General features: G+C 48.6%; 1 protein-coding gene across 7 annotated transcripts in view; it reads right to left on the bottom strand.

Annotated features, from left to right (window-relative positions):
* The window catches only part of MARK2 (microtubule affinity regulating kinase 2), a 60,165-nt gene extending 50,355 nt beyond the window's left edge, over positions 1 to 9,810 (bottom strand). For 3 of the 7 annotated variants that reach the window (XM_036259924.1, XM_036259922.1, XM_036259925.1), the window contains exon 1: positions 9,182 to 9,356. In XM_036259924.1, the coding sequence (XP_036115817.1) occupies positions 9,182 to 9,235 (54 nt within the window). In that variant the 5' untranslated portion in view covers positions 9,236 to 9,356. Of the gene's footprint in view, positions 1 to 9,181 lie in introns of all 7 variants that reach the window. The other 4 variants (XM_036259930.1, XM_036259929.1, XM_036259928.1 and 1 more) reach the window with 3 other exon arrangements.
* Positions 9,811 to 16,249: the final 6,439 nt, after the last annotated feature.

Raw genomic sequence — 16,249 nt, 5'->3', positions numbered from 1 at the left:
ACTAAGCAACTAACTTGCTGTTCTGACAAGGCATTCAGGCTCTAGAAGTGGCAAGAGATCGAGATAAACAAGGAACTAACAGACCAAAATCTCAGCCCCAGATTCAAAGTTCACAAATTCACAGCAGCAGCTGGGATGGCTGTGACCCTTTCAAGTATCACAAAGGGGATGCTATCTTCTCACTTCAGGGGAGCCAACACAGGTACAAGAACTGGTGCTTGAAGGCCCCTCTGCTAGTGAAAGGAACCTAAAATCATTAGCTTCTAAGTTCCCATGTGGTCTTTAAGAGAAACAGAGAGTCTTCTCCTTTTGCCAAAGGGTAAATATTGCACTTAAAGAAAGGAACATGGCAAAAGTAATCTCTGCACTTGGTGGAGCTTCCTCTAACACTCAGAAAAGCCCTGCTCTGGTGACTTTGGATCTGGCTTTCCAGATACTGATGAGCCTACACATCCACCACCACTAACATTCACAACACTGAAAGATGGGTGGGCAGGTGGTAGTGGTTATTTTATCCCTTTAATCAATAAAATTGCCTAATATTGTTACTTGAAAATAATCAAGCTTTTATTTTATTTTTATATTTATTTTATTTTATTTATTTTTTTATCCTCACCCGAGAACATTTTTCGATATTTTGTTCAGATAGAGTGGGAGGGAGGGAGAGAGAAACATCGATGTGAAAGGGACACATCGAGTGGTCGCCACCCACACGACCCAACCAGGGCCGGGGACAAACTGCAACCGAGGTACGTGCCCTTAGGGGGAACCAAACCCGAGTCTCTCCAGACCGCAGGCCGACGCTCTAACTGCTGAGCCAACCCCGCCAGAGCTATTTTTTTTATTTATTTTGCTAATCCTCACTTGAGGATAATTCTCCATTGATTCTCTTAGAAAGAGTGGAAGGGAGGGAGGGTGGGAAGGAGAGAGAGAGAACATCAATGTGAGAGAGAGACACTGACTAGTTGCCTACTGCATGAACTTGCAACCCACGTATGTGCCCTTGAGCCTACAACCCTTCAGTCCTTGGGCCGTCACTCTAACCACTGAGCAAAATCAACCAGGGCTAAATGAACTTAAAAAAAAAACAAAAAAAAAAACTCACCTGGCCAGTGTGGCTCAGTGGCTGAGCATTGACCCATGCACCATGAGGTCGCCGGTTCGATTCCCGGTCAGGGCACATGTCCAGGTTGTGGGCCAAATCCCCAGTGCAGGGCATGTAGGAGGCGACCATAAAATAAAAATGAAAAAGTGCTCTTAGCCCTGGCCGGTTTGGCTCAGCAGTTGGAGCCTTGGCCTGCGAACCAGAGAGTCCCAGGTTCGGTTCCCGCTAGGGACACATACCAAAAACAAACAAACAAAAAACAGTACTGCTAGAAAAAGTACCTTTGGGACCCCAATGGCTAGAAGAGGCCAAATTCTTTCAATTAATTGCAGAGAAATTCCAACACATATTCCTTATACTGACCTGGAGTTGTGTGGTACATTTACTAAATTGCTCATTTGAAGAGTGATGATGATGATAACATCCTGCCAAGCACTATTCTAAGTGCTTTATGTTCATTAATTCTTTTAATACCCACAACAACTACACCTACAAGATAGGTACTATTATTACTTCTTTTTTTACAGAGGAGCAGACAGGCCTAGGGCAATTAAGTAAGCCCAAGGTCACAGGAGGGGCTGAACCAAGATTCCAATACAGGGAATCAAGCTGCAGAGCCTGCTCTAACCACAACAAAACCACTTATTGAAGTCCAAAAGTGCTCGGATCTCCTTTCAACTCTACCATAAGCTCAACTCAAAATCAGAAGCTATGCTAGACCAAGAGGGCCTAAGGGGCCCCACTTCCTGTGACTGGAGAACCAGTAATTCAAACTCTTGTGGGCAAAAACAAAGCAACAACCACAAGTGCTCGCAACACTACATGCAAAAACAGTCAAATGATGGCCATCTGTGGATGGGAGGTGGGGAAGTGATAGGTAAGGGAAAGCCAGCTGACCCCTGAGTCTAAAGAAGGTGGAGAAAAGGGGGCCACTGTGCACACAGGATTATCAGTAACCAAAACAGAAACCTCAGCAAAATGCTGCTTGGGAAAAGCAATGAGTTGATCACTGTAGTGGCAACAGGAGTAGCCTGCCCTCAAGGACAAGGGCACAGGCTGGAGCTGTTTGCAGGTAGCCTCACTTACTCATCACCAAACTTTCATATTTGGGGGTTTTCTGCTTAGTGGGAGACTGGAAAAACCTGCTACATTAGCAGCACTGATGGTCACAGGAGCCTCAGAATCCTGCTATGCCCTTTCCCTACTGCTGTTCAAGAAGTGCCAACATATGGTGACTGATGGCTCCCACCTTCCCACCTCGTTCAGGGACAAACTCAAACTGTTCCCCTCTGCTGAACTACCTGCTGCCAAAGACCAAAAACTGTTTTCTCCTTTTTTCTCCCCCAGCTGGCCTGGACAGACGGTCCCACTGCACCGAGCCAAGAGGTCTGGGTCTCACTGGATTTAGCTACCAGATCACGACAGCCAGGAGTCAGGAGTCAGAAGCCCACATTTCCTTCTAGATCTACAAATGAGAAGCCCATCACAGACCCAGTCCCTCCCTCCTGGCCAGGCTGAGGGCCTTTTGCCAAAGCTGTGAATTGCAAAAGGGGCCTAAGAAAAGGAGCTATATCTTCGAGCTTCCTGTGACAACATTGCCTTGAGGTGGATGGGGTGCAGAGAAAGCCCATTCACATGGAGAGTCCCAACTCAGAGACCTATTCAGTATTAGGGGGGAGAGAGGTGTTTACAGACATCGTCCAAACTCACGCCTCAATGAGCAGAGCCCCAGAGGAGACAGACTTTGTATTTCCAACTTCCCAAAGAACAGAGGAAAATAGGCCGAGGCTGCTCAAAACCAGCCTGACTGGTTCTACAGAGAAGCCTTGGTCTGCTCCGCCTTCCTTATGTTAAAAAGAAAGATGGCTTGGAGCCAGGCATGGAACACACCCCTCCTCTTCTCCTGCCCCCACCCCCATTGTCCCACAGGATTCACCTAGCCACCAATATCAGTGTCCACTTCACCCTCTCGTCTACCAAACCTTGTGATTATATAGTTTTTAAGTCTAAATTTAATCATTTGGCTTACAGAAAAAGAAATACATGGAAGTAGGGAGGGGGGAATGAGTGCCAACCCAAAGACAGACATCTGTGGAAAGAATTCCCCAGAGACCAGGAAACTTCAAACACTCTAGACAAAAACAGAGAATTCAGATGAAGGAATTCAGCCTATTTATACCCCCAAAAGGAGGAGCAGGTCTAGTGGGCAACAGAAGGAACTGGAATCCCTCCTCCTCTGAACTGGAAACCAAGAGGCCAAAATCTCTCTTGGTGATGTTTCAGAATCAGATGTGCCATCTCAAAGTCTGAAAGAGAGCAATGACATTCAGTGGGTGTGGTGGGGCAGCAACACTCTGCTCCAAGAGCGAGAACTTTCAGAGTTGACATGGGGATAGATGGCCTCTTCCCATGCCATAAGTGGGAAATGGGTGGTTTCCTCCCCCGCAAGGTTTGTAAAGGCTTACTCTTCCCTTTGCTGAGACAGACAGATAACACTTAGTGACTCACTCCTGTTTGATGAAGGCTGGGAGAAAGCCTGGAGAATCCAAGCTTCAAGTGCAAAGTGTACAAATGCTGGAATCTCCCATCAAGAGAAGAAAATTCAGCCACCTAACTGGTTTGTCATTTTGCTGAACTTCCACTGAAGGAGGAAGGGCCATGTTTAAACTCCACCCACCCTGTCCACACCCCTCTCAATATCTGCTTTGACAGGAAAGTGGCAAACCTGGCAGCACCACCACAACTAAGAGAAAATGAAACCCTTTCCACACCTCCTCTCAAAGCAGAGGCCTAGTAGCCAGTCTACAAGCTTAACCAAGCAGAGGGACTTGGGGCTGGACCTGGTTACTATAGGAAAGCCTCCTCAGGCAGTCTCAGAAAAGAAGGACAACTACCCTCCTCGCCCATCTGCAGAGGTTACTTCATCCCAATCCATTAATGGGCTTCAAAGTGCTGCTGGGGGGAGTCCATTTAGCAGAGACACAATCATCAGGCCAAAGGTGGCGCCCAGCCCCCATCCTACTTGTCGATAATGGGCCACAAAGTCTGAGGCTTGGCTGCACTCTAGGCATAAAATATTCATTCAAGACGACATAATATATATGTAGGAAAGTCATGGAAGCTCCTGGGAGGAGAGAAATGCCAGCCAGGTAGCTAAGTGCTCAATGGGAAAGAGTTCATGAAGGCATGAGTTAGTCCTGGTCAAATGCCTACTGAGAATTGGGTTGTTCTGTCCAAAGGGGAAGCGGTCTAAGTCTGAGCAACTTTTGACTCTCAAGAGATCTAACCATGCAAACCTCTCTGGAAAACAAATTCTCAATCTTTTCCTACTTCAAAGGCATCAACTCTGCTTAAGACATTTACCCTGAAAAAAAGTGTGAGCCCAATCTTTGGTCACCATCGGAAATATTTAGTTATCCCTCTGCAAACTTGATTTTTATCTGAAGCAGGCCAAGTTGCAATGATTGCTTTGTACCCATCTGTTTAGATACTTCCCCAAATCCACAGATCAGAGAGAAATTATTAAAATTACTAGTAGTTACCTTTACTGGGTTCAAAGGTTATGGTATGGCAATTCTCTGAACTCCAGGACTCCTAAAAGCCCTTGCTCTAACAACACCTCATTCTAGGGCCAAGCAAAAAATGAGAATCTATGGTCTGATATTTACCCACATCCTTGACTTCTAGAAGGCAGCACCATCAAGGAGCCCCTGGCCAGAGTCAAAGGGCAGAGGGCAGAGCCAGCACGCAGCACACAGTACTGCACAACTCCACAGGGCATGGAGTGAAATGAGATCTAACTGAGCTCTCTACTAGATGACACTAGAACCAAATTATTCACTGCAACATTCCGCCAAAACCAACACTGAGATCCAAGGAATACGTGTGTTTGAAGTGGCTCAGTTGTTCTTTACAGGATCCTCTGTTAGATTTGCTCTCTTCACCCAGACTTCCAAACCCCTCTTCCCAGAACTATCTGAGATAATGAACAATGTCACTCATTCCCTAGAAGAATGACAGCACTACCCTCCCTTGCCCACTGCAGCAGAAGTCGGTGGGTAGTGAAAGGCTCCTGTTTTCTTTCAGGAGCCCTCTCATGGTTCCTTAGGCTCAGAGGTGGAGCAGGCGAAGCCATGTAGCCCCTCTGCCAGGTGTCACAGAAAGCTCTAGCCAGCCGCAGGTGAACTCTGGAAGCTGGACCCACTGCCTATCACTGCTGCTGCTGGATGGAAGACAAACGGGCATCTTGCTGATTGCTTTCGCCACTGCCAAGCCTCCAGGCCATAAGAGCCATTTGGAAAAGTGAACAGAAAGCTCAGCTCACAGACTAAGAATCCCCCAAACTACCAGCCCTAAGTCACAACCCCCCAGCAAAAGGAAAAAGAGTCTATGACTGTGAAAAAGTACATCTGAAATTAGGTGTCACAACAATCATGTTAAAGACAGGGCTTGACTTTTTTTTTTTTTTTTTAATCCTCATCCGAGGACATTTTTCCATTTTTTGTTCAGATAGAGCGGGAGGGAGAGAGAGGAAGAGAGAGAGAGAGAAACATCGATGTGAAGGGACACATCGAGTGGCTGCCACCCGCACGACCAACCAGGGCCGGGGACAAACTGCAACCGAGGTACATGCCCTTAGCGGGAACCGAACCCGGGTCTCTCTGTACCGCAGGCTGACGCTCCAACCGCTGGGCCAAACCGGCCAGGGCTTGACTTTTTTTTATCCTCACCTGAGGACATTTTTCCATTTTTTGTTCAGATAGAGTGGGAGGGAGAGAGAAACATCGACGTGAAAGGGACACATCAAGTGGCCACCTCCCGCACGACCCAACCAGGGCCGGGGACAAACTACAACCGAGGTACGTGGCCTTAGCAGGAACCAAACCCAGGTCTCTTTGGACTGCAGGCCAATGCTCTAACCACTGAGCCAAACCGGCCAGGCCTGGGCTTGACTTTCTTTTATCTCCTACTTTCATTGTTGGAAGCAAAGTTGACAGCAAACAGGCAATCTCCCTGCAACACAAGGTTTATTTTTATGCTTCAACATCATCTCTGTGTGTGTGTTTATGTGTGTTTAATTCAGATGTGATCAAAGAGCTCCTGGAAACAGCTTCTCATCAGCCACATGCTTTAAAGCAGGAGAAAGGAAGAGCAAGAAGATTGAAGCTTGAAGACAACCAGTGGCGTCTGCATTTCCTGGTGAAACCAATTTAAATCATTTAAATCTATATAAGGTGATAAAGGGCCTTTGGGAAGAAGGAATCAGCCCAACCAAATCCCTAGCTTTTTTGCTCTTTGTTTCATAGCATTATGGCTTATTGCAATGACTAGGTTTCCAGGACTACTTTAGCTAGAATTGCAACAGGACCAGAAGAGCATTCTAGCTCTTACCTGGTGGCACGATTTTTTCTAAAGGAGGCCAATGCTTCCAATATCTCTGCTCTCGTGACCAAAGGAGCTGCTACTTGTCTTTTTCCTTGTTTAAAAAAAATACAGGTACCTGCCTGTGATAGATGTATCCAAGGTTTTCCAAAGTCCGCACTTTTACTAGGATGACACTTATCAAGTTAATAGTGAGTGAGACTGGCTACCATGAGACCAGCAGAAGTAATGAAGTGATTCAGGAGAACCTAAGGCCATAAAGAACAGAAATGGTATGAGTACCTCATAATTTGGAACAGCATGACAATGTGTGCAGCCACTGCTCTGGACAAAGTTATCAAAAAGCAGTTTACAACCCAAATGGTTCACTGATAACTGCTATCATAAAATCAATGGGTGTGCACCAAGTTCTTACTATGCTCTCAGCGCTATGCTAAGCATGTATGGAAGAGAAGAAATCAACACACATCACAAGAAAAAGACCATGGTAAGAATACATTTACATTTAGTAAACAGCACAAAGAAACTACACTGAGACAGCCAGTTACTCTACTTTGCTGGACACAATGCCCCCCATAGCTTTGCTGAGAGTAGACACTCCACCGCCACTCCCCAAATGCCTGAGGGTGTCAGTCAGTCACTTGGCTGCCTCCTACCAGCTCATAATCAACAGCCTGGGAAAGTTCTCTGGTTAAGCAGGGTTTACCTGCTAAAACAAAGGCTGTGATAGGAAAAGGAATGGAACTCATGCAACTTCAAGAGGGCCTAGAGAAAGTGGTTGCCAGCAAGGAAAAGAAACAGCAGGGGAGAGAGAGAGGCTGTGACATGCAGACCATGCTCCTGCTTCCAAAGACCCAATCCCATGCAGATCCAGCTGCCAAAACCAGCAATGAAATGGAAATCAATCATCCCTCCCTCTCAACCCCTGCTTCACTCCCAGAAATAATCAATCCGTCAGTAATAAAAGGGTCAACCACTACAGAGAAAAACTCAGTCCAGAACTCTTCTTGAGTTCCTGGCTGCCCAGGTGACAGAGAGAGAGAGGGTAACAAGAGAAAAATGTAGGAACTATGAAAAGATTTTTCCAGAGAAATATGTTAACATGCAAGAGAATACAGCAAGGGCTCCACTGGGCTACAAAGAAAGAAGGGAACGAGAGGAAAACATAAAGGATGTAATGAGGCAAAAGGATGCAAAAAGCACTGTGGCCCCAGGGGAGAAGGGCTCCTTTTTCAAGTCAAGTTTTTTTTCTTCTGCCTGATAAAGTTCTCCACCAAGAACATTTTTGTTTGACAGGCAGGGAACACTCCATAGAGTAGTTAGCAAGGGACATTGGAGATGGTGAAAAAAAGGAGAGGGGTGGAAAGTGGATGCCTCTCAGCTCAGAGGTGAGATGACACAGAAAAGGCTATGGCTTGGGTGATAAACCATAGCAGTGACTGTCAGGATGATGGGGAGAGAGTAGCTCAAGAAACTAGTGTGTAAAATGCCTGGACGGGAAGTTACCAAGACTAGTCGATAGAAAAGGAAAGGACAGGACCATATGTGGGGAAAACAAATATGTGAAGAAGGCAGGAGACTAATATGGAGATGAAAGGCAATCCTGATTAAGAAGCACAGTCAGGAAGGTGGGATGAGAATAGAGACACTCAAGTCAACAAGCAAGGATAAAGATACTGTAAAAAGTGACAGAACCAGGAGTGAAGAGACAGGCAGGCATCATGGTCTGTGTTGTGTTGCAGTGTAAGACAGAAAGGCAAGGGCAGTGATGTAGCAAGGCCCTGAAAGAGCTCAGCAACAGGTTGTGTTAGTGGAGTGGCTGACATAGTAGCATCTTTCCCTTGGTAGGAAGAGCCCAACAAGGCTGGCAAAGCACACGCAGTGAGAAACAGGGGGCCAAGAGATTTAAAAGCCAAACCCCAGGGGAAGAGAACACGAGGAATCCAAAGACCGAAGGGAGTGATAACTGGAACCCCAAAGACAACCTGTGGAAAAACTATGCGCATGACAGCTGTATGGGAAACACGGAAGCAACAGATGCCAGCGAGAGGCACCAGGGAGCTCCTGGAGAAAAGAAGGGAAAGTGATGAGCAAAGAGTAGGCGAACGATTTGGAAAGGTGATGAGAGTGGAGCTGGTGGGTTGCGAGCAAGAGGGGGAGCAAAATTTGGAAAAGGAAGCAGCGTTAAAAAGCTGGGGAACTGGAAGGGAAAAGGGATGGCGAACACATTCCGGGGCAAGGATAACCGGGGACTGGGAGAGCCGGTGCGGGTGGAGGGGAAACAAGGCTAGAAAGACGGAGGAAGAGGTGAAAAACGATCTGGAGCAAATCGCAGGGTGCTATTCGATGAGCAGCGGAGGGTGGCTGCTTTAAGCGTGGGTGGAGGAAGACCAGAAAAGCCCCTGAGAAAAAAAGGGAAGAGAAGGGGAAACTGGGGAGGTAACACGGAAGAGCGCAGGAGGGCGGTGAGGGAGGAGGGGGGGTCAGCAGAAAGACAAGTGTGCAGCTTGGAGTCAGGACGAGGTGGGTCCCAGGACTGGACTCCGAGGGGGATGTGCGGGGCCGAGACAGATGACAGGGCAGCTGAGGCTCGCAGGATGGCAACAGGGGCACGAGGAGACCAGAGGAGGAAGAACACTCTGCAAGGTGCAGGGGCCCAGCCAGAGAATTCGGGGAGCCCTCAGGGCTCCTTACCTGCTCCGTGTCCCTCTCGTTCAGCGTGGGTAGGGGGGTCCGGGCGCTGGACATGGCGCCGGTATCTCAGGGAAGGGAACCGAGAAGCTTGAAGGGAGAGAAGGGAAGGCGCGGAGCCCGGCCGGGCGGGGCTTCTCACAGCAGGGGCACCCGCCGCATGGGCCCCGGCCGGGGGTGCGGGGAGGCCGGGCGGACGTTCACGCCAGCCCGGGGATGCGCCGCTCGGGCTAGGCCGCGCCGGCTCCGAGCGGCTCCGGACCGCACCCCCCCGACCCCCGGCTGGGCTGTGCCGCCTTTCGGCCGGGCCGCGCCGCTCCGCCTACTCTCTGCCGCCGCAGCCGGCCGCCCGCCTCGCTCCTCCCCTGCCCTCAGCGGCACTGCTCCGCGCCCGGCACACAGGCAGCCGCCGCCGGACCTGCTGCTCCCAACATGGCCGCCACCACCGCCGGCCCTCGGCTCTTTCCGCCGGCAGCAGCCGGAAACATCCGAAGCGGCCGGGAACGGGAGGGCGGCTCTCCTCCTTCTCCGGGCCACCGACTACGGGTGAATTCCGGAAACACCCGAAGAAGGTAACCCCAGAGGACGCGCGCTCCTCCCCGATTCCGAAGACCAAGCTTCGGCTCTGTTTTCGGAAATCCACGAAGCGACTCCAGGTACTTTAGCCACGCCCACAGGCCTTCCCCCGCCCACTTCAGTTGGCTCTCGGCAGTTTCCGGAAACACCCGAAGCCTTTCCGCGTGAGGAGAACCGGCCCCGCCCCCACCCCGCCGGGCAGCCGACGGCGGTCGTCGGCCATTTCCGGCAACACCCGAGACCCGGCGAACCCCAGGTCATTCCCTTGGGTGGTAGCGAGTCTAACTCTTCGCTTCTTTCCGTCAGTTTTCGGATATTTTCAAACCTCGAGCAGGAAGCGTGGATCTCCTAAGCGTGTTATTATTTGACTAAATAAAAAATAAGACTGTTAGGCGTCCCTGCGATTCCAAAGCAACTTCCACCTACCTGTCAGTTCGTTGTCGGTCAGCTCATAAAATTTATCTCGTTTATCATCCAACCTATCAACATATCTATCACCTGTCAAATGCAGCATTATTCTATTACCTGTCTACCTACCATTTATCATCTGCCATCGTCTATCTTGGCTTCTCGTCAAGGTCCCAGACCAGCACCAGGTCTGCGTCCTTGGCTCCCAGCTGTGAAAGGCTGCAGAGGTCGACACAGCCCCGCATGCCAGCCACAGCTTTGTGGAGTGAAAATGCTGTGTGATCTTGGGGAAAAAAATCACATAACTTATCTGAGTTTAGCCTCCTCGACGTCCCTATATTGAAAGAATTACATTCTAAATAACATCTTTGAATTCCAGTTACCTTTCTTTTCCCCCAAATAAAGTCTTTAAATTGTTCAAAATAGCACAACATCAGACTATAGTAATATTGTCATGCCAGTTACCTTTTTAAATACTTCTGCAAAGTGAGATGGGAGAGACATTCTCATCTTTTTTTTTTTTTTAATCCTCACCCGATGACATTTCTACATTCTCCTTCAGATAGAGCGGGAGGGAGAGAGGAAGGAAGAGAGAGAGAAACATCGATGAGAGAGACACAACGAGTGATTGCAACCCAACCGGGCCGGGGACAAACCGCAACCAAGGTATGTACCCCTAGTGGGAACCGAACCCAGGCCTCTTTGGTCTCTGGGCCGACGCCCTAACCTCTGAGCCAAACCAGCCAGGGCCATTCTCATCTTAATGAACATTTCAGTTATCCCTTCTAAGACAAAGAAACTCATGGAAAAGAAAAGAGAAACCGATTGAAAGTGAGAATTCTGCAGGATGGCACAAAGAATGCGTACCTGGAGTAGGTCCTTTTCTTCCCTGGGCCTCAGTTTACCCATCAATAAAGCAAGGTTATTAGATTCATGAACTCTGAGGTCCCTCTCATCTTTGGAGAGCCCCTGACTCTAACAAGAAGTCTGTGTGGCAACCTGGATCCACTCTTCACTTTCCCCTAGACTGTCTCGCCAGGGAAAGGCAGTAGGCTAGTCTGATTCCTCTGACTCTAAGCTGCCCCCACCCATAGTACCCCGGACATGTTAGAACTTGCCTCCTCTCATCCAAACCACCCCCCTGGGGCTCAACAGCAGCTTGCAGTTTAAGGTGGGCAGAATCCAGAATCTTCACAAGAACCAGAGACCAGGTTCAACCAATAAGTCCCCAAAGGTAGGGGAGCCTGCTGGCCCAGGGTTTGTGGGAAAAGTGCTGGTTGGACTTCTGACACTTGACTTCCAACTCCCAGCTACAGTATCTTGAGCAGAGCCTTTGGCCAAGTCAACCAGAGAAATAGGCAGCTGGGCAGATGCAAAGAGAAGATGGTATGAAAGTACTTCCTAAGGCAACAGTTACCATCTACAGTCCTAGTAAATGTACCAGACTTCAGGACACTCCCCCATGTCCCACCCCAGCTCCATTCAGACATCCAGTCATTGAGGAAGAAGTTGGTGAAGAAATACAGGAGTTGAGGAAGAAAGGAAGAGGTGAGGACAGAAGCTATTCTATTCCTCCTATTCCAAATTCATCCTGAAAAATCCATGAGAATTATCTGCCCTCTGGTGGCCAAAGGGAGAGGCACTGCCAATTCCTGTGCCAGATCTCATTTCAAAGGCTTGGGTCTGGAAAGAAGGGAAAAGAGGAAGAGTTTGGAGGTACAGAGGCAGGGGCACGCAGAAGTCTTCCTGGGCCCATCTTCTTGTTTAAATAAACTCTACTTCTTCCATGCTTCTGTTCACTCAAGTGCTCACCCCTGCCTTCTGCCCCTTTGCCCCACCTTACCCCACCCCACCTGTTCCCTCTTCTTCACTCTCTTTCCTCACAAGGCTGCCTAAATGGTCTCCCTGCCTAGACTCCCTCCAACCTACTCCAGACATGCCAGAATAATTTTCCTAAAGTTCAGCTCCAAATACGTCTCTCTCCTGCTGGAGACTCTCACCAGCTCCCTTGTGGGACAGGCAGGCTGGCTTCATGGGCTGGCTTCATGGGCCTATAATCTATGCAGTCACACAAAGCCCTACTCTGAGAAGGGCCTTGAGCTTGATTTAATGCTCTGCTGTCATTCTCCTGAAGTATTTACCAAGGGGCCCTGCATTTTCATTGTGCACTGGGCCCCACAAATTTTGTAGCCAGTCCTGGCATTAGGAAAAGCCTTTAGCCTGCATCTAAAGCTTTGCATAGTCTGGCCTCAACTTACTTTGCCAATATCCTCTCCATCTAGGTATCATTGGTTGATGCTGCCCCCCAGCTCCTGCCCTCCCACCAAGCTCTCCACCTCCATGATTTTTGTTCAGGCTGATCAATTGCCAGTCACCTACCTCACCTTCCAGGTGTACTTCAAGATCCTGTTCAAATTAATACCTTCTCAAATCCCTGAACCCACCTACTTCTCCTCAAAGGTTAATTATTAATTGCCAAACATTTACCCCTCTCTAATTTGCAAATCCATTCATCCACAAATCTCTATCGAGCACCTGCTATGTGCAAGGCATCGTTTTAGGCTCCTCAGGTATATTAGTGAACAAAATAAATAGATCTCTGCTGTCAGGGAATTTACATCTCAATCGGAGGAAGACAGATAACAAACATAATAGTAAGAATTAAATGCTATGGGGGAAAAATAGAGTTAGCTATAAGGGGGATCAGATTTACAGGGTTAGGGGGTGGAAAATGAGTTCCAGTACTAAGGTGGCCAATGTAAACCTCACTGAGAAGGTGACACTTGAGCATGGACTTGAAAAAGGTAAGGAAGGGACCTCCACAGATATTGGGGAAGAGTGTTCCAGAAAGAGGGTACAGCCAGTGCAAAGGCCCTGAGGCAGGAGCAGGCCTGGCTATTTAAAGAATAAAGAGGCCACCCTGGCTGGTTTGGTTCAGCGGTTAGAGCGTTGGCCTACGGTCCAGAGAGACCTGGGTTCGGTTTCCGCTGAGGGCACATGCCTTGGTTGCAGTTTGTGCCCGGCCCTGGTTGGGTTGTGTGGGTAACAACTACTTGATGTGGCCCTTTCACATCTATGTTTCTCTCTCTCTCTCTCTCCCACCCACTCTATCTGAACAAAATATCGAAAAATGTCCTCGGATGAGGATTAAAAAAATTTTATAAAAAAGAATAAAGAGGCCAATGAGACTGGAGCACAGAGAGCAAGGGGGGAGTAGTGGGGGAAGAGGGCAGAGAGGCCCCTGCTTTGGCTTTCCCTGGGAGTGAGATGGAGAGTCACTGCAGTGACATGCTCTGACCGGCTGCTGGGTTGAGAATAGAGTGAAGGGGCAGGAGACCAGGAAGGAGGCTTTCATGACCATTCAAGCAGGCGATAACAGTGGCTTAGAGAGGGCAGCAGCAGAGGAAGTGGTAGGATTTGAGATATACAGGGTGGGGCAAAAGTAGGTTTACAGTTGTGAGTATGCAAAACATGGAGTTTATTCTTTTTTTTTTAAATTTTTTTATCCTCACCCGAGGACGTTTTTCCATTTTTTGTACAGATAGAGTGGGAGGGAGAGAGAGGAAGAGAGAGAGAGAGAGAAACATCGACGTGAAAGGGACACATTGAGTGGCTGCCACCCGCACGACCAACCAGGGCCGGGGACAAACTGCAACCGAGGTACATGCCCTTAGCGGGAACTGAACCCGGGTCTCTCTAGACCACAGGCCGACGCTCTAACCGCTGAGCCAAACCGGCCAGGGCTATTCTTGTATTATAGTTATGAATGTATTATTTTCCATACAAACAACAATAGGGCCAGTGCTCCAGGCAGCTGTGATGCCCACCGGAACCAGGGAAGGCAGGGCATGGGATTTCTGGCTCCAGCAGGCACAAGAGGCTGTTAGAGGAGCAATCCCTCTGTGGGCAGGCAGGGAGGAAAGAAGGGGAGGCAAGGGTGCTGGGGTGGAAGACATCCTTATTCTCACCCCTCTGAAACATTGCAATTCTTCTCAGTTCTCCCAGCCAGTGGAGCCAGAGGGCATACTCATTCTGGGCAGGCCACTCTGGGGTGGGGGGAGTGGGAGAGTGGTCCAGAAACTGATCTAGAAGTGGAAAGACCCGCCCCTGCCCTCTCAGTCCTCCAGAGTCTGTCCCATCCTGCAGCGCTTTACCCTATTATTTTTTTGGTGTCTCTCTCTGAGTTTCCATCATGTGTTTTGTCACTATTGCCATAGACCATATTGAATCTAGAACATTTTAGAGATGTTTGAGTGTGAAAAAAATGTGCATCTTCGAATTGATGGACTAGAATGTTTATTATCGGTACCCCCAGTCCAACCACCATCAGGACGTGAGCTACACAAGGACAGGAACTGCCAGTCTCAGCCCCATTTCCTGGTTTTGCTAACGTGTTGAAAGCTGTGCACTGTGTGGACATTATCACAGCTACAATAAACAGGAGGTACTGTTATTATCCAATCTACTAATAAGGAAATCAAAGCGTAGAGAAGCTTGGTCCCTTGCTAGGGGAGTGGGGATAAGGGAATCAGCCCATGAGAGACGTAGTGTAGGGAAGAAGACAAACACATGAACATTATAGCCAGGCTGCTTCTTAGTGGCTATGTGATCTTAGGCAAACTTCTTAACTTCTCTCTACCTTAATTTTTCCATCTCTTAAATAGGGATAATAATAAGTGGGGCTGACATGCACCAAGAAGTCGCCACTTCCACTCCCGGTCAGGGCACATGCCCAGGTTGTGGGCCAAATCCCCAGTGAGGGGCATGCAGGAGGCAGCCAATTGATGTTTTCTCTCATTAATGTTTTTATCTCTCTATCCCCTTCCCTTCCTCTCTCTCTAAAATCAATAAAGGAAAAATATTTTTTAAAAAGTGGGGTTGATCTGTGAGGATATAATGAGTTAACACATTAAACATGCTTAAACAGAGACAGGTGGATGGCTAGCACTTTGTGTGGGCTGCTGTTATCAGTATACTCAAGCCAGCCTCCCAGAGTCTTCTTTTCAGTCTCTCTGTTATATTCTCCCCACTTCCCAGAAGAACAACAGTGGATTACAAGTAAGACCCCATTCTGGTCCCAGCTCTGTCACTAATGGATCAAGTGAGCCATTAGGTCACTCCCTTGCCCCTCTGGGTCTCAGGCTCTCTGTACAATGATGGGGAGCTGGACTCTGCTCTCTATGGGGTCTTCTAGAATGCTATAGCTAGAATGTGACCCCGCCCAAGATTCATATGTTGAAATCCTAAACTCCATGGTGATGGCATTAGAAGGTGGGGCCTTTGGGAGGTGATTAGGCCGTAAGGGTTCCATGTGACCTAATGGGAATAATGGGATTAGTGCTCTTAGAAAAGCAATTTCACAAAACTCCCTTGCTCCTTCCCACTGCCTTCTATAAACCAGGAAGAGGGCCCTCGCCAGACACTGAATCTGCCAGGGCTTTGATCTTGGGCTTCCCAACCTCCAGAACTATGAGAAATAAAGTTCTGTTATTTATAAGCCACTAGCCTATGGTATTTTGTGACAGCAGCCTGAATGGACTAAGACATCCTCCAAAATCCTAACCCAGCAACAACACTCTTGCCTTTCCTCGGCCATGACCTGGAACCCTGCCTCGAATGGAGGGGACAATGTTCCTGCCAGCCTTGCTCACATGTTTTCTACAGTAGAAAGGTCCGGCTGCTCACAGAGGCCACTGCATACCAACGTTGAGGGAGGGGGATGGGGAGGGGGGGAGGGGCACCAGGAAGGGAGAGCTCCTTCACAGTCTGTTTTCCTGGGAGGAGGTACCTTTTGCATCAACCCACACTCCCATACAGGGTCACTGTCTATGGGCAGGTTCTGCTGCTCCCATTGCGGAGAAGGCTGAATATCCTGGGTGGGGAGCCAGGCCCATGTTGGCAGAGGCCCTGTAAGAAGCAAAGGAGAAAGCAGAAGTGGGCAGTTTTTTTGTTTTTCAATCCTCACCTGAGGCCATTTTTCTTTTTTTTTTTCTTTTTCTTTTTTTTTTATCCTCACCAGAGGGCATTTTTGCATTTATCTTTAGACAGAACAGGAGGGAGAGAGGGAAGAAGAGAGAGAGAGAGAAA

The sequence above is a fragment of the Molossus molossus genome, unplaced genomic scaffold, assembly GCF_014108415.1.
Source record: "Molossus molossus isolate mMolMol1 unplaced genomic scaffold, mMolMol1.p scaffold_m16_p_13, whole genome shotgun sequence".
In the NCBI taxonomy this organism is placed as follows: Eukaryota; Metazoa; Chordata; class Mammalia; order Chiroptera; family Molossidae; genus Molossus; species Molossus molossus.
The sequence above is the reverse complement of the archived record's forward strand: the minus strand, read 5'-3'. Positions and strand labels throughout refer to the sequence as shown.